This window comes from Corticium candelabrum, chromosome 1 (genome assembly GCF_963422355.1).
Source record: "Corticium candelabrum chromosome 1, ooCorCand1.1, whole genome shotgun sequence".
Lineage (NCBI taxonomy): Eukaryota > Metazoa > Porifera > Homoscleromorpha > Homosclerophorida > Plakinidae > Corticium > Corticium candelabrum.
This window is the reverse complement of record NC_085085.1, coordinates 1,668,842-1,696,043: the sequence shown is the minus strand read 5'-3', so window position 1 is coordinate 1,696,043 and position 27,202 is coordinate 1,668,842. Positions and strand designations below refer to the sequence as shown.

Below are 27,202 nucleotides of genomic sequence, written 5' to 3'. Positions count from 1 at the left end.
TCTTCTTTTGTTACTGTGCCATCATTTCTCTCTGACTTGACATGCCACTTGAAATCCTTGGAAGCAACAATAGGACCGATGGCATATTGATGTAGACAAGCAGGATTGAGAGCAGCCACATCACCAACAACAGCAATCTAAAAACAAATCACAACAGTAACACCCATCCACATGCACACAACAAAAATAACAAGCAAACACAAACAAACAGATAGAAATAGACAGACAGACAAACAGACAGACAAACAAACAGACAGACAAACAGACAGACAAACACACACACACACACGTACGTACGTACACCCACACTCACGCACCCACCACCTACCCACCCACGCACGTATGGCACACACAGGCATGCACACACACACAGGCATGCACACACACACACACACACACACACACACACACACACACACACACACACACACACACACAACAGAAAAACCAAAAACCATCCCATCTCAAAAGATGATGGCATAAACAGCAGGAAAAAGCACAAATCTCCATCTACCAGTTTGAAAACAGGTAATCTAATGTACAGCGTCCTGAATCTTTCAATTCTCTATACAGCAAGATGTCAAACTGCTGCATCTTGCTAACCCGGCAGCAGCCTCAAAGTTTCAGACCGTTGCCCGATTTCTTTTGAGCAACGGTCTGGAACTTCGAGGCTACCCAGCATACAGATCACTCACACAAACCATAGACCATCGTTCTACTTTCCACCCTGAAGACCAACTTCTTTCATTCATGCCGCTCAGTCATTACCGCTATTGTACTCCATGCACATGGCCTCCTCTTCCATTGGCGATGAACAGAAATAGACGTAAGATTATGAAAATGAGTACTTCAACCTTACAAGCGATCAGAGAACTTTATAATGTGGGAGTAGCACGACAGTTGTTCTCCAAAAAACAACATGTTGACGTAGGCTCACTCCCAAGTGCTGGGTGTGGCACTCCTGTCGATCTGAGATGGTTTATCGTGATGATGGCATTTGAAGATATCACAGAATCCAGATGGTAAGCCGAAGAGGGTCAAATACCTCAGAGCCGACACATTTAGAAGGCTGCTATGCTACATCCACACACACACACACACACACACACACACACACACACACACACACACACACACACACACACACACACACACCTTCAACCTTCAACTGCCCATCCACATGGATGATGGTGAAACATATAAAGCGTAAGAAAAAGGAAGTCACTATCTGGTAAATACGTCACAAATCTAAAATACATTGATGACATTTGTGTCTTTTCTTGTCACTTTCTCATGTGAATAAACGACCGCATCTGTCGCACTTGATTCCGGCCTTTGCTCCTTCCCGGGGATTTAGGCGATTTTGTCCTCTGTTGCAATTGTGTCTTTTTTCCCTGTTTGTGACTTAAACAGTCACTTGCAGGTAGTGCACAGCAGAGGCTGTTGGTCATGACATCTGCTGGGATCGGCTCTATCACGAGCCTTCTCACTACTTTGGGCATTTTCTAATTTTACTCTTGAAGTGACGATTGAGTAAATTTTGCTAGCACAGACGTTCTTCCACTTCTGCCTACACACACACACACACACACACACACACACACACACACACACACACACACACACACACACACACACACGTGCATGCATGCACATACGCAGTGACTAAACAGCTGCTAGTCGTCTCACCTCTCCTGATTCATCCAGAAAACCAACTACCTTCTCTACAACATTCTTCTCTTGTCCTGGACATGCTTCTTGCTCAATCTTCTCCATGAGTGTTGCTGTCTCCATGAATGGATCTTCTTGTTTCTTACGAGAGAAGGAAGCAACTTGGACACGACTGGCTGACAAAGACGAGGATACAGAGGAGCAGACTGTAACATAAATATCTGAATTAGCAAGCAAATTTAAGAAGTCTAATAAAATTAGTCTTATGATCACTTGCTGTAGCTGCTGCTTCACACCACGCAACACTCTCTTCAGTTCTCTCATTTCAGGAGATGAACTACTCCTGCAGTCGATAACCAAACATTCTTGAATGATGTTGATCTTGCCTTTGAACAGCTCACGAATGTAGTCGAGCACGTGCTGCAACACACGCTGACCATCACGATAATAATCTCCTCGACTGGCCATTATCAACACTGTGGGTATAAACTCTCCATCCAAACTGGATCTGAGAAATGAGAGCCAGTACTGAAGCTCGTCTCGCAACTCCTCATCGCTGCACCGTCGTCTCTCCTTTCCTCTCACTAGACTCACTAGCAAGATGAACAACGAGTTGGATGCAGAGAAGAAGAGGCCGTGGGTTTTGTGGAACTGCTTTTGACCTGCGTGGTCCCGCAGTGAAACACGACCCACTCCTGAAATATTGGCTGTCATCACGTTGATACCAATCGTGCGTTCCTCTTCACAATACGGGTCGTCTGCTTGATTCTCGTTTGTGAAAATTCGTTTGAACCATCCTCGTTTGAGAGCCTCCATCAGTGTCGTCTTTCCTGCTCCTTCTGAACCGATGAAACACAACTTGATGATTTCTGGTCTCACTGTGCCCTCAGCAAACAGAACAGCATACTTCTGTTCATCCTGACAATACAACCCATCCATTCTACACATACCACCATATCTCACTACATAAACGTCTCACTATTGCTTTCCTCAGTCGTCTTCTCAGTTCACCATCAGTCAGTTGGTATGGTCTCTTACCATCCTAAACATGAAACACACATATCAGATATAACAATTTATACCTAAAGTTTGTATACAATGATGGAGAATGCTGCCACAACTACAGTAAACTCCACATTTAGCACAAAGTTCTCAAACAAACAGGTTGGCAAATAGCCATGGTAATCTAACCTAGACAACATGTACTGATGCTTCGTTTACACGAGCACGCATACTGAGCCAATCCGAGCCGAGCCAATCCGAGCCGAGCCGTTCCAGCCCAGCGTTCCACACAACACACTGTAGACACGAGCCAATAATTTTAATGGGCGTGTAGAAGTGAACCAATGCGTGTCATTAACGTGCCTTAGTTACTCGAGATCGTCATAGCTCACGTTTGCAATGGACAGAAGCCAAGTTGCTCGTTTTCTCTCTATGGCTTTACAACAGTCATATTGAGAAATGCATAAAACATATACGAGACGTCATACTATTCATACGATACGTAGGTCTATCACCAGGCGATTGTTGCAGCAACGGAGTTCAAGATATTTGTTTTCCACAATCGGATAAGGCAAATAAGACAAGAGTCTCCATCTTGCTCCATGCCATTTTGTACCACATAAGCATGCACGGATCGTACTCCAGCACGCCATGTGTATACACGTTGTACCTGACCTGAGCCAGACCTGGATATACTAAACATATCTTTCCTTCTTCGACGTCGCCAACAATAAACGGCACTCTCTGTGGGTACCGTCTGAGGTTAGGAACGGGCAGTTTAAATTCAGTGGAGATCTGACACACCGTTCGAGATATTCACGTGTGTGTGTGCGTGTGTGTGTGCGCACACACACCTGGCCAGGCTCCAGGAGATTGCTTAACACGACCCATAGCTCCTACTTAGTGTACAGTTCGGCATTACCGTTTAACGGCAGCTCCTTCTCCATTTGCCATTACTGTGTGTGTGTGTGTGTGTGTGTGTGTGTGTGTGTGTGTGTGTGTGCGCGCGTGTGTGTGTGTGTGCATGCATGCATGTGCACGTGTGTGTTAAACCCTGAAAGTGCTAAACTACTAATTCAACTGGCAGTCAAAAAGTCCAGAAGACAACGAGACACTTCTACCTGTCGTTTCGGCATGCATGAGCCGAATTCAGCAGACGTCTGACGCGGGGTGGTGGAGATACGGGTAGTTGCACATACAGACAGACAGGCAGACAAGCAGACAGCTCTCCTTTAGATTACAGAAGCACACAAGTGTTCTTGCATCCTCATTATCCTCGTATACTTCGCTGTACTGCATGCTGGTCCCGTGCTCAGATTGTAACCGTGCTGAGATTGTTCACGCGTGTGCAAATTAGAACTTGCAGTCTCAGTGTGCCATGCAAGTGTGCTGAAATTGCTCTGTGAGATATTCTCGCTTCCATAGCTGTAATTCAAGAACTTTGCTTGAAATCATGCATCGGCATCACAAATAAGAAATTTGAGTGCACACACCTACCACATATGCAAGAAACTAACTACGTTCAATTTAGTGATACCTGAAAGTTTAAACAATCTCAGTACGCCAGATGTTGACTTAGGCACGCAAACAGTCGCTGAGCATGTGCAGACTGTAAAATACAATCTCAGCATGCTACATTGGTTTAGTTTGCAAACAAGGTCAACCTACTGGTACACCTCAGCTATACTGGAATGCACCAAAAGATGTAAGAATAATGTACTAGAAAGTTGATTTTAAAATTACTGAAAATGGAGGTTCACCACAATTGGTATACAATGTAATATTTCAATAACACACATCTGTTAAGCTAAAGCAAACATTAAATGTTCATAATATTGTTTACCTTATCTTTAGCATCTGCATCTGCCTTCTTCTCCAACAGATAGTTGACTGCATCACGATGACCAAGTTCAGCAGCAAAGTGAAGTAAAGTGCGACCAGACTGCATGCACAACACAAAAACATCTTTCACACATAATCAACAGTATTGTGAAGACTCTCACCTCCTCCTCCACTGTGTGAAAAAACTTCTCTGCAATCTTCCTTACAACATCCATTTCTTTATTCCTACATGCCCACTCCAGCAGCTTACACACATCCTATTATCAACAATCAAAGAAAGAGAATCAATGTAGCAAATCAATTCCATAAAGACAATACAAACCAATACAATTACTCTCTAACTGTAAACAATTAACTGTTACTCACCTTAAATACAAGATGTTCAACTGACTGCATTAATGAAAACAACCGAACAGCAATTGACATGTGACCATTTCTGATGGCAAAATCAAAAGGCTTGTCACCATCCTATCACACAAATAATAACAATGAGTCAGTAGAAATATCACAACATGACTTAACAAGCGTTCCTAAGTCTGTTTAACTCAAATGAAATCACTACGTAGATCTACACAAAACCTGCTGTGTCAAACGTCCATGTCAAAAATTTAGGAACAATATAAAGATGAGGAATGCTACCACAGCTCATAAAAATAGAAAATCACGTCTAACACTTACATCTCAAACACACACATTTACATTTGCTCTTCTTCAAGCTGTTCAGTGTCTATCCTATTTACAAGTGACTACAACAGCAAACAACATCGTGTGACACATCACCTTCATGTTTTTTAAACATGTAGTTAGGAAATGAGGTTAAATTCTTGTATTTATCAGATTGGTCTTGCAAGTATTGAACAACTCAGACTAGGTCAGGATGAGTTTATAAGTATTTTTTAAATCTATATATATAAAGCAGAGGTGTCTGTCTGTGTGTCCGTCTGTTGGAGCGTTTCTCAAGAACGGCGAGTCCGATCTCAGCCGAATTTGGCTTGCGCACGCCAAATTCATTCGGGTCGAAGGTGAGACTGTGGTCATCTTCCTGACTTCTCCTACAACGATGCGATCGCACTTGCTTCCGCTCGCGCGTGAATATCTCTGGAACGGCGCATTGTATCTCCACCAAATTTAGACTGCCCGTTCCCAACGTCGGATGATACGCGCTGAGCGTGTCGTTTATTGCGAGCGACGCTGGGAAACGGAAGATATTTTTGCTGATATCCGTGTCTTGAAAAAATACGCCCACAGTCATTTGCCAGTCTACGACCGTCGAAGAGCTGCCGTGTTTAATGCACCTGTTCCCCGAAACGCCAGCAACGTCTTCGAAGAGACGACGTTCAACGGGACTGTCGAAATGGCGAGAGTCGGCATTCGTTATATACGGGGAACGGATTATTCGGGTAAGTATTGCACGTGACTTGCACGTTACGGAATTCATGTCGAAATTATAGATGCCAGGTTCGATGCACCTGTTCTCCGCAACGGGACTGTCGAAATGGCTTCAACGGGTTAAATAATCCAATCAACCGAATTTTTTGAAACTGGACACGTGTAGAGTATAGATGCCAAGTTCGATACACCTGTTCCTCGCAACGGCAGCAACTTCCAAGTCGAAATGGCTTCAACCAATCGCTAATCCAATCAACGGGATATTTGGAAACGGCAATTGAACGGGATATAACTATGAATGAGAATTCTATCTGGCTGCTACTAAACGGTAAAAGCACTTACACCACGGCTAATAGGACAGTAAACGGTTACTGACAAAACATTACAGTCTACTGCGCCAAAACATTACAGTCTACTAGCTCCGCAACATCCAGGAGTGCTATACGATTGCAAGTGTATACGCGACATTTTTCGTTGTTTTTACGATGCCTCCGAACAGACGGACTGGCTCGGGTTGCACTGACAAGGGCATAAGTTATTGTAATTGGTTTGTGCTGTGATTGGAACTTTTTTTGCACAGGGATGATAACCAACACTCTAGAGCAGAGAGTTTGGAAATCTACAAACATCTCTCTATACAAACTGTACGTGACCTGGCTACACCCCTCTGCCTCTCCAACCATCAAACGCATTTTAAAATACTTTCTGCTATAATCTCTACCTATAAAGGCGACCTGTCTGTCTGTCTGTCTGCCCTGTCTGTCTGTCATTAATAGCAAACAGTGTCACAAATCAATAATTTGTGTGATTAAACTATTACCCGGGCGAAGCCAGGCATTGGGGCTCGTAAATAAATAATGACTTGAATTTCTCTAGAACACTGAGCAGATCTCCACTGAATCTGAAATGCCCATTTCGTGACCTTGAACAGTACACACAGAGCCGCGTGTCATTTCTTACCAGTGACATGGATAGATACTGGGGTCTCTTCAGGGGCACGCCCTCGTCCAAATGCCAACATCTATTATACGAGATTAAAAAACAGAAACACCACCATCGCTTACAGACTGTCTGCTGTACAAGTGTAGGCACATCCCTCTTCCAGGTTCTACTAGCATTCAAACAGGTAGAGCTGGAAGTGTCTTCCAGAAAACATAGAGAAAAATGAAAAGCCTATTCCAGTCTCAACCAATTTCTGTCAACATCAGAAAAGCCACATTCCTAGAGTTACTGCATATGTCCAAAGAAAAGTACCTAGCCAAACAAGTGACCCCCTTTCCATTACTCAACAAAACATGCTTGTTGAAAACATCAAATTTTCAAATAGAAAATCTTATGTGAAAGAGCAACTGTTCCCAAAGTACTATACTGCGTCTACCTTTTTGTCTTGTGTGGCAAACATTTGGCGTACGCGGACAATATCCACCCCGTGTACACCAAATGTCTGGCCACGCGAGACTAGCGTCGTCTACCATGATGTAAAGATGTACAACACTGGTGTAGTATTTTTCAGACAAACAACACATTTGGTGGGACATTGTCCATTGTCTAAAGGCTATTTTCACACTGTTAGCAAATAGGTTAGTTTCTGTTGTTTATTTCTACAAGACCTGGTAATTGCAAACATGAATTATTAGTAGACTGTTCTGGTAAAAAAACTCTCATTAATATTGGTGGTTGTGATTACAACTTTCTCCATTGCCTGTGGTTGCCATGTACAACCAACCCCAAAGTACAAGATTGGACCACACCATGGATATGGCATGCATACCCCTGAGCAAGACCAGATATAGTCATGCATATACACATCCAATTACATAATCATGCAGACTGGAAGTGATTTAACACCTTTGAGGATGCTATTCAGTATGGCTGTGTCTTCACTTGTTGCTCTTTAAACTTGTTTAGCTAGACAGCGTCTCCACTCATCCATTTTATCCAGGCTATTAAAACAATTATCTGGGACTTTGTTGTACCATGCGAATTCATTTCTTGTGCACCAGACAGTCGGAGATTGTCTTCGCCGAAGGTAGTGAATAAGTCGCTCTCTATGAACACTTTGCATCAGTCTGCGCCGTCTCTGACATTGCCTAATTCTGTCTTCTTCCAATAGTCTCCAAAGAAAGAGAAAGAACAGCGCAAAAGAACTAGCATCCATCGTCGTGGAACTAACATCCATCACGTGACCGTTAAACCTAAACCACTTTCATGAAAGTACCTCTGAAACATGTTTAGCAAAAGTGTTTAGGTTTACAGTTAAACATATTTAACACTAGTGGAGTCACGATGATTCTTAAACATGTTCAGACTTAACAAACATGTTTAAGCCCTAGTGGAGATACACCCAGTAGTCACACCACTTTACAAAGTTCTATTTCTTATGGCTCATAGTTGAAACTAAGATAATTGTCAGACTGTTACCAAGTCACTTCAAACACCTAGAAGTAGCCACACTGCCACAGCTGAGACAATGCACACAGCATGCCACTACAACTGTCGGTTAAAAGTCAAGTCACTTTTCTATATCTTCTTTCTGATCTGTCTGAATCAAAGCCACTTATCCCCTCTGTAGTGTATGTTACTATGGTGTTACTAATCTGATTAGAGACTTATTAGCAGAAGTAGTGGGATATCATAATCAGTTGAGTTGTATTGTGTTCTACTGAATAGAAGGTTCTGTGTTTCTTGCACTTGTGCCCACTACACGACAATTGGCGACAAGAGATCGGATTAAATGGCTGAACAGGAGGTTCCTCAACGCTTAGCGCCTATAGGCAAGATAGGGGAATTCGATCATGAAAAGGAAGATTGGCCCGCGTACCAAGAACGAATGGAATTATTTCTTCAAGCAAATGCCGTTTTTCTCACGTTGATAGGTCCGAAGACATATGGACTACTACGGAACTTGGTAGCGCCAGAGAAGCCGTCATAGAAGACACTGGAGGTCTTACAAAGAGAGTTGTCTGCGTATTATGTGCCATAGCCTTTGGCAATAGCAGAACGTTTCAAGTTTCTGGGAAGACGCCAGCAAGCAAATGAAACGGTACTGGAGTTTGTGGCTCAACTCAGAAAGATGGCAGAGCACTGCAGATTTGGAGCAATGCTTGGTGAGTCTCTGCGAGATTTGTTTGTACGTGGTTTGCATAGCGAAACTACTCAGAAAAAGTTACTTTCTGAAGCAGATCTAACTTTAGCCAGGGCACTGAAAATAGCGCAAGCATTGGAGGCTGCAGAGAAACGGTCCATGCAAATGCGAAGTGTGTCGGAAACAGAAGCTAGGAAGGCTGATGTGCAAGTTATCACAGCAAGGAAATATGCGAGCGGAGGTAACAAAGGGAAGCCTCAGGCTAGTTATGTGAAAGAGCAACAAAAGGGGGCGTAATTGTTATCGGTGTGGCAAAGTGGGTCACAAAGCAGACACCTGCTGGCATCGGAATCAAACCTGCAGGCATTGTCACAAAAAGGGCACATTGAACAAGCATGTCATGCTAAGAAGAGTCAGCCGGTTGCAAAGACCCATTATGTGAACACAGATATGGTGAGACAGCATGAAGAATCTTTGTTTACAATGAATATTGAGCACACACCTAGTGTGATGGTGCAAATGAGTGTTAACGAGAAACAGCTGCAAATGCAAGTTGACACCGGCGCGTCCGTGTCAATAATCTCTCAACGTACGTGGAAGCAGTGTTTCTCACAGTTGAAGCCTGTTCATTCTGCCACGGTATTGAAAACACATACTGGAGAGCTACTTCATGTGATTGGCGAGATAACAGTAGATGTCAAATACAATGAGCAGCAAGTCAAACATCTGCCGTTGTTAGTTGTTTCTGGGGAAGGACCGTCTCTATTAGGCCGTAATTGGCTATGCAGGATCTGGTTGGATTGGCACAACATGTGTGTCTTATCTCCCGCATACAGCGTAAATGAGTTGAGGAAACGATTTCCAGAGCTGTTTAAGGAAGGACTGAGAACAGTACAAGGCTACAAGGCAAGATTGGAGACTGATTCACCTCCACGATTTTTCAGACCAAGGTCCGTGCCTTATGCATTGAAGGATGCCATTGAACAAGATTTAGAACGAATGGTATGCCTGGGAGTGTTGGAAAAAGTGAGCACAAGAAACTGGCTGCTCCCATTGTTCCTGTTCCCAACAGTGATGGAAGCGTCAGGATTTGTGGCGATTATAAAGTTACAGTAAACCAGGGATTGACAGTAAAGACTCACCCCTTACCGAAGCCTGATGATCTATTTGCGACATTGGCTGGAGGTCGAGTTTTCACAAAACTGGATTTGGCAAATGCATACCAGCAAGTACTATTGGAGGAAGAGTCGAGACATCTTGTTACTATCAATACGCATAAAGGGTTGTACCGTTATATCCGACTTCCTTTCGGAATTTCAAGCGCACCTGCAATTTTTCAAAATATTATGGACCAGGTGTTGCAAGGGCTAGATGGAGTGGTCTGCTACATAGATGACATTTTGGTGTCAGGCAAATCAGCAGAAGAACATTGGAAAAATCTAGTTGCGGTCTTGACAAGACTCAAAAACCATGGTCTTCGTCTCAAGTTGAACAAATGTGTGTTCATGGCAACGTCAGTGGAGTATCTCGGTTTTCATATTGATTCCTCAGGTCTACATGCCCCAAGTAAGAAAGTGGAAGTAATCCAGGCTGCTCCTCAACCCCAGAATGTGTCGCAGCTGCATTCTTTCTTAGGGTTGGTGAATTATTATTCTCGACATTGTCAACCACATGTTAGCCTCTGAATAAATTACTAAAGGGAGATGCTAAATGGAACTGGACACCAGATTGCACAAGGGCTTTCTTGACCTTAAAGAAACAATTTACATCTACTGAAGTGTTGGTGCACTATAATCCATCTTTAGAATTGAAATTGGCTTGTAATGCGTCTCCATATGGAGTCGGGGCAGTCAATTCACACGTGCTAGCAGATGGCAGTGAGAGACCAATTGCCTTTACATCACGTACTTTGACAGATACACAAAGCGAAATTATTCCCAATTGGATAAGGAAGCTTTGGCTTTAGTCTTTGGCGTTCGCTGATTCCATCAGTATTCGTATGGAAGGAGTTTCACGTTAGTCACTGACCACCGACCACTGACTGCTATTTTGGGTCCCTAAAAGGGTCTACCTTCGCTGGCTGCCGCCCGATTACAACGTTGGGCAGTGTTATTGTCGGCTTACCAATATGACATTCAGTATAAGTCGACCACAGAGCATGGAAATGCAGATGGTCTGTCCAGATTACCATTGCCGGACTCTGGCACTGAAGATGCTGATGCAAAGATAGCCAGTTTATTTAATTTATCGCAGTTGGAAATTTTGCCTATCACTGCAAAGGACATAGCAAGAGAAACGCGCAGAGACCGAGTTCTCTCTCACGAACTGCAGTATACTCAGGATGGATGACCGAAGGAAGTGAGTGATGAGCTAAGGGCTTACGGAACCAGAAGGTTCGAATTGACTACAGAAGCCGGGGTATTGCTATGAGGAAGAAGAGTCATTGTTCCTCCAAAGTTTCGAACATCTGTTCTAAAACAACTTCATGAAACTTATCAAGGTGTAGTTCGAATGAAGTCATTGGCCAGGTTGTATACTTGGTGGCCGCAAATCGACAAGGCGATTGAAGGGCTGAGCAAAGAATGTGTAACTTGTCAGAGTTGGAAAGAATCATCCAAAGGTGGAGTTACATCCATGGTCATGGCCTTCAAAGATTCATATCGATTTTGCAGGTCCAATGGAAGGTAAAATGTTTTTGATTGTAGTGGACACATACTCAAAATAGGTAGAGGTTCGTCCTATGTCAAGTACTACTTTTGAACGAACAATCAATGAACTACGACAACTGTTTAGCTCATTTGGGTTACCTGATCAGCTTGTATCTGATAATGGCCCTCAGTTTGTCTCGACTGAATTCTCAGAATTTTTGAGATTGAATGGCATAAAGCATTTTCGGAGTGCTCCTTATCACCCAGCGACAAACGGGCAGTGGAGAGATATGTTCAAATTTTAAAAAGTACGCTGAGAACGATGAGTGAGGAAGAGAGATCCTTGATTCAGAAATTGTCACGATTTCTCCTGACTTATAGATCGACACCGCACAGTGTAACTGGGTGTACGCCATCAGAATTGCTTTTGGGTCGACAGCTCAAAACCAAGTTATCATTGCTCCAACCAAATGTCTCAACTCAAGTTTTAGATAAACAAGCAGCTCAGAAGCAGCATTATGATACTCATGTGGAATCACGTTCCTTTACAACAGGAGATGCAGTTTGGGCTCGTGATTATCGTCGTGAAGATCACAAGTGGGTACCTGGTACTATTGTGAAGCAATCTTGTCCCATCTCGTATGAAGTTCAGACAGACAGTGGGTTACAAAGGAGGCAAGCTGATCAACTGAAAACATCTGGGTCTACCTCAGAACGGAAGGAAACTACTGATTCAGCAGGAGGACTAGGTGAACTAACAGCACCCAAGGAACCAATGGAAGATCGACCTATGTCTATTCCTGACAAGACCACTGAGCAGAGTACTGAGACTGAACGGCCAGGACGTCGTTATACTTCTAGGATTAGACGTCCTCCCTCCAGACTCGATTTATAGACATACTGTTAGAGGAAGCCTAGATTAAGGAGGGGAAGGTGTAGTGTATGTTACCATGGTGTTACTAATCTGATTAGAGACTTATTAGCGGAAGTAATGGGATGTCATAATCAGTTGAGTTGTATTGTGTTCTACTGAATAGAAGGTTCTGTATTTCTTGCACTCGTGCCCACTACATGACACCCTCCACACTCGCTAGCAAACCCTATGGTTAGGCAAAGATACACTGAATTGGCCCTACCAACATTCTCAAGCTTTTTTCACAAATCGTAAGCTGCTCTCATTTGAAGCAACCATCAACCAACTGATGACAGTTGCCAACATGCAACCTGCATTGGACAATTTGCTTGCATACCCAAATATTCCTTTGGCATAACATACAAGATACAAATGTAGCCACAGAGAATTAGGTTACACTGTAGTCCGTCAGAGTGTGTATCACCAAGTAACGTGGCTGCTATAAAGTCTCCAGTGACCAAATGGTTTTCTGGATTTCATCAACATAAACCAATCTCAAACCACACAGAAAATTTAGTCATCTAATGTGACACCCTTGACCTTCCCACAGGTCAGTTTGAATTAGATAAAGAGATAATTATTTCAGCAGTAACTGCTAGAGAAGAGTAACAAATGCCACCAAAAGTAGGGTTGCTTCACAGCTACAAACACTACATACCAAATTCTATCCTTTTCCTTAGTTGATCCCAATAGTTCCAATTTACCAACTACTATGGCTTCATTTTTCTCATTCATACTAGTTGACCTTACTTATCTCCCACATACAACTACACTTCAAACATCATAAGTCATATCGCCTGCTAATAAGTGAAAATGTCTGTAATATTGTTTACCTTATCTTTAGCATCTGCATCAGCCTTCTTCTCCAAAAGACACTCGACTGCCTCACGATGATCAAGTTGAGCAGCAAAGTGAAGTAAAGTTCGACCAGACTGCATGCACAACACAAAAACATCTTTCACACATACTCAACAGTATTGTAAAACTCTCGCCTTCTTCTCCACTAATTGACAAAATTTCTTTGTAATCTTTGTTGCAACATCCACTTCATTCTCACATGCCCACTGCAGCAGCTGAGAGATACCCTGTCATCAACAGTTAAGTAAAGTAAGTAGTCATAAAGGCAACACAAACCAAACCAATTAACTATTCTGCACCTCAAATGCAAGATGTTCAGCTGATTGCATTGTCAACACTAACTGACCAGCTGTTGACATGTGACCTCTTTCCAATGCCAAATCAAAAGGTCTCTTCCCATCCTATCACAGAATTGTAACTTCTAATGAATCAGTAAGAATATCTCAACATCATATGCACTGTATAAACCAACGAGCAGCTGCTGCAACAAATGCTGATACAAGCTATGTCATGGTAAGTCTCACCAGAACCCCAGTGACTGATGTCACATCACAGCCGATGGCCGCTTAGGACCCCCAGTCAATGACCAGGTACTCATTTATAGTCCTAAGTCGAGAGAAGCAAATGTGTCTTAGTTTCTTGCTTAAGGAAATTATGCCATAGCTCGCCATCACTGTGATTTGAACTTCGACCCTTCAAGGTCGCGGATGTAAACACTATGTACGATGACTCTCTAACCAACTAAGCTATCGCACCGCGCTCGCACACACACACACACACACACACACACACACACACACACACACACACAGGTACTGTACTATTGCTGTTGATAGATCAAACAGCAACAACCTTCACATGCAACAACTTCAACCCAATGCTTCACCAACCTTGTCTGCAGCATCAGCATCTGCATTGTTCTCCAGGAGAATACGAACCACATCATAGTTACCATAGTAAGCAGCATAGTGAAGTAAAGTTTGTCCCAACTACACAAGCAATACAATAATTAAAATATTGAATAAATCTTGTAAAATTGTAATATTTATTGTCACCTTATCCTTGTCTTCTATTCCCAGCATGACAACCTTATTCAACATACCAAGTGTATTGTTCTTGTGTGCCCAGTCCAATTTGGCCCACTGAATCTACATAATCCCTGCAGTCATACCCACAACCTCATAAAATCAGTTATAGATACACACCTTAACTGCATCATCTTTTGCTGACATAGAATCATCCTGAAACACACCAATTGACCATTTAACCTAAAATAGCTGAAAACGTAAAATAAAATAATCTACAAATTTCCATAGCGATATGCAACTAGTATTCATATCAATTTCAATAAATCCATTTGTTATCTCATCTCTACACATCACATACAGTTGAGTATGTCTCATTCACTATTTTCCATCTTATTGTAAAATAAAAACTAAGGAAAAGAAACTAAGAAATAGAAGATGAATCTCTACACAAGACAGTATCACTTTGACCTTCAAAAGATCAATAAATGAGAGCTCACCACTGGATCTGTCTTAGCCTTTTTCCTTGCAAGCTTGAGATTGGCTATTCTTGTTCCCAATCCTTCTATCAATGTGTGACTGTATGAAGTTACCTGTGCCAACTAAACATCAGAATTCAATAGAAATTAACTCAAGCAAATCAATCATGACAGAAAAGATGTTGTACTTGTGGTCTCTGTGATAGTTTCATCTCTATGTTTTCTTGAAAACCTTTAATCACGTCAAGATTGTCCTAAAAACATGTTCACAAATACAATCTAATAGTACTCTTGGTTTGGATGTACTAATACATACATAGACATCTTTTGTACTGCTGTCCTCTTTCACTTTCATTCTTGTAAAACATGCCGCAATAGAATTCTGATCTGTTTTAATCTGTAGTCATACACAAGCACAATGAACGTTTCAATTTGTTGCTCAAACACTTCCTTCACTTGTAACCTGCACTGCACGATCAATTCTGTTATTTACAAGTTCATCCAATACTGCTGTGTTCTGTTTGCTTGCGTTTGTTGCATCTAATACTATCTTAACCTACAGTACAAACAGATTTACTTCACATCTCAGCAACCAAACAGAGACAATTGTACACATCACCTGACGATCATGACTCATGAGATCATCAGTCAAACCATCAACAATTTCAAACAAACCATTCACCTGTTTCTTCACGCGCTTCAATGGCTAAATGAGCAATACAAACAGAGCAATAATTATTAATATCAGGCAACAAACTTAAGCCATGCATACCAAAGCAATTGCTGACAGAGATGACATAGTCATCTGGTTTATCTGTAACATTTTCGTTGCACTTCCTACAACAGCCAAACCATCATCACTAAATTCTCAATGCACACACAACTAATTTTAATTACTGACCAGTAACAAATCAGTCACAGACTACAACCAGAGTACATGGTACCTTAAATACTGAGTAGTTGTTTGCATTCAGACTAAGTACATTCAGCACTGTATTGTTGCAAAACAAGTACCGTATTTCCGCACATTTAGCTGCATGCCGGTTTAAGCTGAGGATTACCAGGGTGCCGGTATACTGGGGTATAGCGGCATGCCGGAGAAAGAGAGGCGATTTGACTAACCTCCCTGTAGACTGGACCCATGCCTATGTATATGCTGCATCCGTTTTTACATATTGATTGAACTAACATAAACACTAAGACGCATACTTTTCTCATCTAGATGTAGTATATAATTAGCCCTATAATGTTTCTCTGTCTTCATCCTGCCATTCTTCATCGTCTTCGATCCTCCTTTTCCTCATCTGTCAGCCCATGTGTTGTTCTGCTTGTTCAAACCCAATCCTGTACGCACTGATGAGACACCCCACATTCCCTGGCGACTTTGTATTTTACACCGAGCTTGTCGTACTTGCGTACTATAGATACCGCTAGCTTTGTATTTTTTATCAATCATCTGAAAGACTATCTGCAACACTGCGAAGATCCATTCTCGATACCTTCTGGCTGTTTGACTTCTCTCTCTTCTAGCTGGGCTTTGGGAGAAGCTGCATTTTTAGGTCAACGTCTGCCACCAAATTGAATTACGGAGCTTGTGCAGTAGAATTACCACGCACGTGTACTTGCTTCCTTGCCAGAGTCCAACAAGCAAGTTTCTGGCAATCCTCATTTATACTGGCATGCAGCTAAAGGCACAGAAATACAGTACAACTTCAGTAAAAACCAGTTGCCTAGTTTAAGTTGTTTTCAAGTTAACTAGCCCACCTTATTAAGCCAAACAAAGCTGCCAATGGCCCATCATAACTAAGCAAACAACTCAAACTGGACGAGTTTCTTGATAATGGTGTGTCGCCAAACACATGCACAAGAAACACACAAAACTTGTTTTGCTCATAAAAGTGAAGACTTTTCAAATAGTCACAAAATGCATACAATTTGTGTTGATATCGTAACTCCTCTAAACAACAATAAAATGTTCCACAAATGTAGATTTAACTGGCATCATCCCAAGTATATACAAATTGGTGTAGCAAAACACAAGAATATGATTTGTGCTACATGAACTTTAGGATCATCATAACAGTAACATGTGTGTTATACAGAAGTTCCTTAAAATGTTTCTAACCACAGCAAAGATGCCCAAAAACCCAAATGTAAGCAAGAAAAGTGATCGCGTTAAGCAAGAAACTTACACACAATTGCTTCTCTCGACTCAGAAGTGTAAATGAGTACCTGGTCATTGACTGGAGTGGACATGACCACTGGCTTGGCAGTAAGTAACATCATGCAAGTAACATCATGCAGCAGACGGGTACTTGTGAGCCTTGGTGTCCAGTCTCCAGTCCAAGAGCTGTGCCATTGTCAGTACCCCTGGAAAACTCCGGCAAGCTCCAGGTGGAATGTAGCGCTGGCCCTAAGCCTTTACGTAGTGCATGGAGGCCCAGTCTCTAGAGGCAGGGGAGCTATCTTCGCAACTGACCTTAAGATTGACATCAGGGCATGACATTTGTCCATTTGTGTGTGTGTGTGTGTGTGTGTGTGTGTGTGTGTGTGTGTGTGTGTGTGTGTGTGTGTGTGTGTGAAGATTGAACTAAATATTAACAGAGTTAAGTTGTTTTACATGATATGTGCACTATGTCATAGCTTGCCATCACTGTGACTTGAACCTGCAACCCTGCAACGTCCCGAATGTTTTCATTCTCCATATGCACTTTCTAGCCAATTGAGCTATAGTACCACACACACACACACACACACACACACACACACACACACACACACGCACGCACGCACACGCGCGCGCACGCGCGGACAAATGTCAAGCCCTCCACGTCATTTACGTCAACCTTAAGGTCAGTTGCAAAGATAGCTTCCCCTGCCTCTAGAGACAGGGCCTCCATGCGCTACATGGAGGCTTAGGGCCAGCGTTACAATCCACCTGAAGCTTGGCCGGAGTCATCCAGTTGCACTGATAATGGCACAGCTCTGGGACTGGACACCAAGACCCATAACTACCATCTGCTGCATAATATTACTGCCAAGCCAGCGGTCATGTCCACCCCAGTCAATGACCAGGTATTTATTTATACCCGAGTTGAGAGAAGCAATTGTTTGCAAGTTTCTTGCTTAAGGAAATTATGCCATAGCTCGCCATCACTGTGACTTGAACCTGCAACCCTGCAAGGTCCGGAATGTTTTCACTCTCCACATGCACTCTATTACTAATTGAGTTATGCACGCATGCATGCACGCACATGCACACACAGTGACACACACACACACACACACACACACAGTGACACACACAGTGACACACACACACACACACACACACACACACACACACACACACACACACACACACACACACACACACACACACGCACACCATACATGAATTGGATACCTTCTTCCTTCAAAATTTTTTCCATGCTGATAACTTTAATCGGCGGTAAACCACCTAGCCTGAATTTGGCCACAACTAGCTCCGGAAATGTTTGCTTCAATGACTGATGAAATGCAATGCATTGAGCTTCCATTGTTAGTGCAGAAAAAAGTCTAAGGTAGACATCCAATCTCATTTGAAACAATACCAGACATGAGCCTTCAACCACTCCCATGAGGTGAATGCCATCCTTTGTCACTTGTATTAGATCAGCAACAAATGAAACTAAGCGACTCTTTTCCTTTTTCACAAGATCTGGTGACACCTGGTCCAGGTGAAGTATAGCAGGCTTGTAGACTGAGTCACCATAGAATGTGACCCTTTGACCAGCAGGTGGAAGAGTGTAAAAGAACAAGACCCTGTCTTGAGGTATCTTAAAACATGCTTGACACAGTTCTTTAATACGTGCCTCAAACGGCTTCACAGTCTCCTCATCTTTCTCCTTGAAGTAAAGCGTTGCACTTCGATTTCTTTCATGATCGCACAATTCTCTAGGCTGAGATGAGGCCGAGCCTAAATCAGTGAAACCTTCCGTATGTTGTTTCTTTCTAGGTAGCTCATAGCTGTCAGGGTGACTGATCTTTTCCACATGTATAGAAGACAAGGATACATTATGTACTTTAAGAATTTTACTTACAATATGCTTTTGCTTCTCCACACAACAAAGAATGTGACAAAATGTATTAAATGATCCCTTTCCCTTTTGAGGAAGAATAGTACTTACAAGCTTCTCTGATCGTTCAGCTTCAGAGGGCATTTGCTGCAGTCTTCTGTGTTCATCTGGAGAAAGTAACTCGAAAGCTCGAAGATGATCCAAAAACAAGATTGGGCGAAGTGCAGCTATAAGATCTGCACGACAGTGTTTCAACTGTTCCTCCCATTGGGAATCCATCTCTTCCAGTGAACTTGCGGTTGCTTCTACCTTTGATCTACTAGCATTCCCAACTTCCTCCTGTATTGCTTCTTCCCCTTCTTTCATGAAAGTGTCTTTGGCAGATGCTGTCATACTTTCTTCCTGCATACTTTCTGTCGCACTATTTTCTTTTTGTTCGATTTCATCACTCTGCAGTAACAACAAAAACAACTACAGTCAATGCAAATATAAATCAACCATTGTAAATCTGTACTATAACAGTAAATACTACTAAAGTGCCTAACCCCAATGCTGATTGTGTAACAATGTACGTAGTGTGACATGTCACAAAACTCACAAGATGTCCTGACAATGCCTTCACCTCACTTCTTTGTTCTTCATGTCAAGATCACATACCTGGCATGTGAAGTGGTAGATGGCAGAGGTGTGGTATCCACCATATCTATGTAATATCCAAACATAAACCGATGCATTTCTCCTGTTTAACACTATGCTGCAACCAAGGCAGCTGTGTGAAGAAGACCCATCCATATTATCTCCGTTTGATTTAAGCGACTATGTAGTTCTAGAATCAAGGAATCGGCTCTACAGCCATTCAGTCGTTCTGTTTGACTAGTTTTGATTCTAGAACTAGAGAACTGCCTTCCACCAGTTCCAGATCAACGCTGAAACTAAAACTCCGAACTGTTTGTCTTAGTAAACAACGTGTAAACTGCACTTGTTCATTCGCAGTATCTGTGGAGTGATGCCACACAAAGCGAGAACAACTTTGTCTACTGCAACAGCCATAACCAGAAAAAAGAGCAGTGTAACGTTCTTACCTACACATTTGTATGGGAAGGCATGTATAGAGTTAATTATTAATTAATTAAGTTGCACTGCCATAAGTGGTTGAGCCTGAGTTGTGTTGCCATATATGGCCATACATAATTTGCAGTTTTCCGGTATTTCACTGAACCGGCGTTTGGTTTGAGTGAACTAGTCATTTGGGGTTGGCCAGTAGTCAGTCGGTGAAGGGGAGAGTTCGAATGCGGGTGATAATAGAAGTTGTTGTGTTTCGTGCACTCATTATGGTGTCGACCGCTGGTGTCTTCTTGCTGTACCTACATTGCCACTACTCGTCGTCCAGCTCGTGGCAAATCGGGGGCCTGTCTGGGAGAAACGTCGCAAGAGTTGAACAAGAGAAAAGAACGCACGTAAGTAAGAGAAGAGAGCGTTACCGTGCGAGTGCATAGCTGGTAAAGAAGCAACAGATGGAACCACGATAGCTACACATTAGCAGTGTAAGAGAATAACGAGACTGACATGGACCGATTGCTTGAGGTCGGTCAGAAGATGGGGTTAGAGGGGAAGGAGCTACAGTCCTTTGTATTGGAGCAACTTTTCATAGAGCATGATGAAAGACAATGAGAACGTGAGTTCAAGAGAGCGCAGATGAAAGCCGACGAGGCATCAACGTCGCGCGAGTTTAAGAGAGCGCAGACGAAAGCCAAGAATACGAGCGAGAAGAAAACCGTATGATACATAAGTATGAACCGAAGAGGTTAGAGTTAGAGGCCAGCGGTGCAGCAGCACACATTACCGGCGCCCATGATGCGAGAATGAAGACGCTGAAGCTACCTCCATTTTCTGATGACCACGACAAACTAGACAGCTACCTCCAGCGTTTGAGCGGTTCACGAGGAGTAGTGCGTGGAAAGAAGACGAACAGGCAACGTACCTAAATGCCTTGTTAACGGGGAAAGCACTGGATACCTATTCCAGACTTTCAGACACTGGCGCCCAGAGCTACACGCGACTGAAGAGCGCCTTGTTGAAGCGTTATAACCTTACTAATGAGGGTTACAGAAAGTTCCGTAAAGTCAGACATGAGCAGAACGAAACCTCGCTACAATTTGTCATACGACTGCGGTGCTATCTAGACAAATGGATGACTCTGTCGGGCACGGCCAAAGCCTCTCCTGAAGCCGTACAGAACCTATTCGTAAAGGAGCAATTCTTAAATTCCTGCCCACGCGACCTGCCGGCGCATTTGTGTGAGAAGCCGCTGAGGACGATGGAGGAGGTTGCCGACGCAGCAGAGAGATTTCTAACAGCCCAAAATAGGCAATTATATACTGCACAGCAACAGCCACAACAGAACACCGTCAAGGCATCTAGTGAGGAGGAATCTACTGTTGCGAAAGGAGGGAAACGAGAGCGGCTCAGTCCTGGGGCCCACTATGCTTTTCGTGTAACAGGTTTGGCCACAGAGCCAACAAATGTAGAGAGAGAAACAGACGGCGTTGTTTCAAGTGCGGCAAGATAGGCCACGAGCCCGAGACTGTCAAAGCACAATTCGTGCTGGGGAAGCCTATGTCAAGTCAAACCCTGTTTTACAGGAAGTGGAATCCGGAGAACCGCCAAGTAATGTTCGGAGCCACAAAGAGATCAGCGCATGATGCGTAGCAAGCCCCAAATACAAGAAGATGGGACTATCGCAGGTCAAGCTCGACAAGTTGATTGATGTCGGCTACCTAGTCTCGCATGACGGGAGAAAGATCTCTATCGTGAGTAATGCTGCCAGTCTGCCATGGCCGAGGGATCACCACCAAATGCCTGTGGTTAGAGGAAAGATTGGTACCAAGTCCGTGGACATGCTTCAAGTTACCGGATGCAGTGAGGTCATAGTGAAACAGCAACATGTTACGAATGATCAGTACACGAGTCGGGTTGGACTGATGCAGATGGTTGACAATAGCGTCATACGTGTGCCTATAGCAAATGTGCAGACTGCCTTGCCGTATTTGTCCGAACAAGTCCAAGCTCTTTGTCCTCAAGACCCGGTATATAATGTCATATTGGGAAACATCCCCAGAGCGAGACCGGCTGATGACCGTAATCTGCAATGGGTGGAGGCACAAGCGGCAGTCACTAAAGCGGCAAGAAGAAAAGAGGTAGAGGAAGTGCCAGCTCTTTGTCAGTCGCCGGAGAAGCAATGGATCTCAGTTAACAGGAAAGAAATCATAAGGATGCAAGCAGAGGACGATTCTCTACGAGGGTCAAGGGACATGATCAGCAAAGTAAAGGTGAGGAATCAATGAAAGGTTACATTCGAGAAGAACTACATACCGAATCCTCAAACATCCGAGTGTCAATAAAGGAGAGCCTGTCCAACAGGTCGCAGTCCCTAAACCTTTGCGAGAACAGGTAATGCACTTAGTGTACAACTCCCTCATGGGAGGACATATGGGAATACGAAAGACCACGGTCCAAGTTCTTACCAACTGCTACTGGCCAGCTGTGCGAGAGGATGTGACGAGATACTGCAAGTCGTGCGACGTGTGCCAGCAAACTGTTCGAAAGGGGACAATACCTCGAGCTCCTCTGCAGCGGATGCCGTTGATCGACTCGCCATTCAAGAGAGTGGCCGTGGACATCGTTGGTCCTATCCATCCAGCAAGCGACGAAGGACACCGATACATTTTGACGCTAGTGGACTTCGCGACACGTTATCCAGAAGCGAAAGCCTTGAATTGTATTACCACAGGAGCAACGGCAAAGGCTCTTGTTAGTCTGTATAGTCGTCTCGGAATTCCCGAGAAAGTTCTTAGCGACATGGGGAGCCAGTTTGTCTCCGAGTGTATGCAAGAGGTGTCGCATCTTCTTAGCATTCGATAGATGACAACTACACCGTATCACCCGATGTGTAATGGATTGGTCAAGAATTTTACCGTACACTAAAGCGGATGCTAAAGAGATTATGTTCGGAGCAACCCTGACAATAGCACCGGTCCACTGACGCCTTTTTGTTTGCCTATAGAGAAGTTGCGCAAGAATCTACAGGTTTTGCCCTTTTGAGTTACTGTACAGAAGAGTGGTAAGAGGTCCCATGCACATACTATGCCGCCTTTGGACCAAGGAGGAAGACGAACCCAGTGTGCAGACGTCATACCAGTAGGTGTTCGAGTCAAGGGAATGACTGGAAGAAACCCTACAACTTGCCAGAGAAGAGCTAGAGAAGTCACAAACACAGCAGAAGCAATATTTTGACCTTAAACGCAAACAACGCGAACTCGAGGAAGGTGATCATGTACTGCTACTGCGGTCTACGGATAAAAAAAGCTTATCATGCAGTAAAAGGGGCCCTATGTAATCAAAAGAAGAGTAGGACTGGTGGACTATGTCGTCAACGTCAAAGGCAAATCAAAGGTCTTTCATGTCAACTTGCTGAAGCAATACTACTCCCGAATCAATAAAGTGGACGAGAAATGTGACACCCCGAAGGAAGGGCGGTGCTGGAATTGGTAAGTTCGGCCATAATAGCAGCTGACGGTCAAGGAGGCACAAATGACGCCGTAGATGATGACAAACTCCTTGACGTGAGCCTGTGTTGGGAATGAGAGACTCTCGATGATGTGAAATTGGGCAAGGAGCTACACGTCAAACAACGCGCACAAGCGCAGCGTCTGAGTGAGAATTTAGTCCTGCATTCACCGATGTGCCTGGTGAGATAGACTTGATAAAGCAGCATCGTGTTAAATTGACTTCGGACGAACCAATTTGGTCACATCCCTATCCAGTCCTGTACAGCGTGAGAACAACTCTTCAAAAGGAGCTAAACGACATGCTCAAAATGAATATCATCCAAGAGTCAAGATCCCCGTATTCGTCTCCAATAGTCATCGTGAAGAAGCGGGACAGCACGAATAGGTTGTGCGTCGATTTCAGAAAGCTCAACAAGATAACAGAAGTTGATCCAGAACCAACAAATACAGTTGTGGAGACAATCCAGAACCTTAGCACCGACAAGTGGTTTTCAAAGATCGATCTGACCAAAGGATACTGGCAAGTGCCCCTGGTCAAGGAAGATGTCTACAAGACCGCATTCTCTTCGTCCGATGGATCGTACAAATTTTTAAGAATGCCATTTGGGATGGTAAACTCTGGTGCGACCCTGATGAGAGCAATGAGGATTCCGCTTGAAGGCATGGAGAACGTTGAGCACGTTGCCGACAACATCCTAATCCATAACGTTACCTGGGAAGAGCACTTGGGGACACTCCAAGAACTACTTCAAAGAACATCTGCGGCTGGACGGACGGCTCGTCATTCAAAGACCGTAATTGGTGCCCACGCAATCGATTTTGCAGGCTACAGAGTCGGTCACGTGTTACCAGTCCGCTAGAAGAGAACCTGCAAAAGATTCGAGACACCCAGAGGCCTAGAACCAAAAGAAATTCGCTCGTTTATTGGGCTCACGGGTTTCTACCGGGATTACGTTGCAAATTATTCTGCGATCGCGGCCCCATTGACTGATCTAACAAGGGGCAACCAAACAAGGTGGAATGGAGCGACGACCACAAAAGAGCATACACGACACTGAAAGGAGCTATCATGTCGCGACCGATACTGCACTTACCGGACCACACCAGGCAGTTTGTTTTGAGGACTGACGCATCCAAAGTTGGGATCGGCACCATTCTCATGCAGCGATTCGGCGATCGATTGTTTCCCGTGACCTATTTAAGCAAGAAGTTATCCGACCGAGAGAAGAGGTTTTCGACTATAGAGAGGGAATGCCTGGCACTGCTTTAGAGCGTAAGGAAGTTAAGAATGTTCCTGTATGGCTGGAAGTTTGTGTTGCACACGAACCATCGACCTCTTTTATTCCTCAATCAAACCAAGTATGAGAACGATCGAGTCATGCAGTGGGCTTTGTTCCTGCAGGGGTACACATTCCGGATCGACGCGATCAAGGACAAGGACAACGGAGCCGACTATCTCAGCATGGTGACCTGACAGCGGGCAAGAACTGAGAAGATAGAAGTACCCCAGTGTTTCTCTTAAAGGGGGACGTATGTAACGTTCTTACCTAGACATTTGCATATTTGTATGGGAAGGCATGTATATAGTTAATTATTAATTAATTAAGTTGCATTGCCATAATTGGTCAAGCCTGAGTTGTGCTACCATATATGGCCATACATAATTTGCATTTTCCAGTACTGACTGAACCCGCGTTTGGTTTAAGTGAACTAGTCATTTGGGGTTGGATAGTAGTCAGTCAGTGAATGGGAGAGTTTAAGTGCGGGTGATAATAGAAGTCGTCATGTTTAGTGCACTCATTACGGTGTCGACCGCTCATGTCTTCTCACTGTACCTACATTGCCACTACTCGTCGTCCAGCTCGTGACAAGCAGTGTTACTCTTGAGACTGCATATGTAGCCATTCAATTAACCCAACTTGCAACCAGGTCCTATCTTTCCTGATCTAAATTTCAAAATGATGGAATCGCCCAAATCAAACGAGTCTTTTCTAATCTACAAGAAAAACTGTTGCTCAATCAGTTTGGCCACTGTAAACTACGCTGAAAGAAAATTAAAAAAATTGTCAGGCACTGCTCCTAGTAATTAATTAATTAAGGTATACATATGTACATGTACTGATCAGGTAAATATGGTGAAGAAGATGCAGCACGCGCAAGGACACGCATACGCTCAAATGCACTAACAGATGATCTACGCTTGCATAGGTATACCTGCTGATTAGATTGAGATTGTTGTATGGGCTGTTGTTGCTGTGCTGGCTGGTCAGCCTGGCCTGTGGAGACCACACCTCTCCTCATCACGTCTATCACAATCCGCGCGTGTCCCGCTGCCTTGAGAACTTTACAAAACCGCTCCACGACATCATCTCCCTTGTATGGCAATACATCGTAGAGAAGCACTCTAGTTCGTTCTTGCTCTGTTTTACACTGCCTCAACGTACGACCGTGTTCTAGACTTGCGAGACCTTCAGACACTAAATCATCTATTAGCTCTGACGTGGGTAAGGCTTGAACAAGTTTGCTCATATTGCGGGTAATATATCGCTCAAATTCCGAGAGAGATGACATGGTAGAGGTAAGCAACAGGAAACGGAGTTCAAACTGACACTCTAACAAAACATTTGGCTCGAGTAGAAGTCAGTTACTTAACTTGTCCATTACAATCACTCTAACCGTGTAAACTCCTCTCCACAGCAGTGAACGTTGTCCAGACGTCAGCCAACGACGTCACGGTTGGCGCGAAACTGTACGAAAGAGCGTACTCACATCGATCAACGCGGTCTTGTCAGTATCGCCGTCATTCTCACACTTCTTTGATATACTGACAAACAAACAAACAAACAAACAAACTACTCAAAACAAGACGAAAGCGTAGAAACTGCGTTGATCTTCCACGTGGCAGCAGATTGGGACCAGAGGGGGTATAAATAATTTAGCCTCGCAAGCCAGGCTCTTCCGCGCAGTCGCTGAGCTAACCGCACGTGAATCACACGAGGAGGAGGAGCTTTTACCGGAATTGCTCCAGCGCGAGAAGAGCCTGGTCGATTTCGAGAACGTCATAGTGACGTGAGACCCCCGATCCGGTTTTATAGCTCGAATAAGGCTAATTCGATTTCCTAAAGAGCTCGTTAATGTAATTGCGCTGATACATGAGCAGAGAGGTAGCCCTCCGCGGAGAGCGCGTGAACACGAAATCCAGTGAAGCTGTTGATGGATAAAGTGCTGGTGAATAATGAGCGTAGGAATGGCCTACATGGGACTGGTCCGCTGAACCTACACTCTGCAGCAACGTTTCTTTCTATTGAACTCATCTGCAGGTTTGCGCGAATTGAAACCGACGTAGAACTGTTCACCACTCTTGCGCGTCTACTCTGACATCTATAGTCTGTGGGGGAAATGGTGTGAGAACTGCCGGCCCAGTTTCACTCAATGGTTCATGAAAACTTTTCAAGCCCGTAGGCTGGGGGATGCACTGGCTGCACGTGCACTGGCTGCACGTGCACCCTCCCTGGACCCGCTCACGGAAGAAGTCCGGGCTAGTAGGCAAAAGGACTCCGAGGGATGTGTTGGAACTCCAAAGTATGTGCCAGATATTTGGCTATCCTGTCTGCTACCTGGTAACGTGGAGAAGTGTGTGTTCGTCACAGTGACACTAGATGGG

At 43.8% G+C, this 27,202-nt stretch overlaps 1 protein-coding gene across 1 annotated transcript; it reads right to left on the bottom strand.

Moving 5' to 3' along the window:
• LOC134183532 (uncharacterized) lies at positions 1-26,441 on the bottom strand. The gene is made up of 22 exons (XM_062651113.1): positions 26,215-26,441; positions 25,753-26,150; positions 18,319-19,420; positions 15,685-15,749; positions 15,532-15,618; positions 15,376-15,468; positions 15,229-15,309; positions 15,101-15,166; positions 14,934-15,035; positions 14,614-14,649; positions 14,464-14,556; positions 14,299-14,397; positions 13,708-13,809; positions 13,543-13,635; positions 13,384-13,482; positions 4,882-4,983; positions 4,677-4,772; positions 4,517-4,615; positions 2,651-2,713; positions 1,945-2,589; positions 1,690-1,877; positions 1-137 (listed from the first exon to the last, which is right to left on the bottom strand). The coding sequence occupies exons 2-21, from the start codon at positions 26,107-26,109 to the stop codon at positions 1,725-1,727; spliced, it is 3,633 nt and encodes a 1,210-aa protein (XP_062507097.1). The 5' UTR covers positions 26,110-26,150; positions 26,215-26,441; the 3' UTR covers positions 1-137; positions 1,690-1,724.
• Between the last annotated feature and the right edge of the window lie 761 nt (positions 26,442-27,202).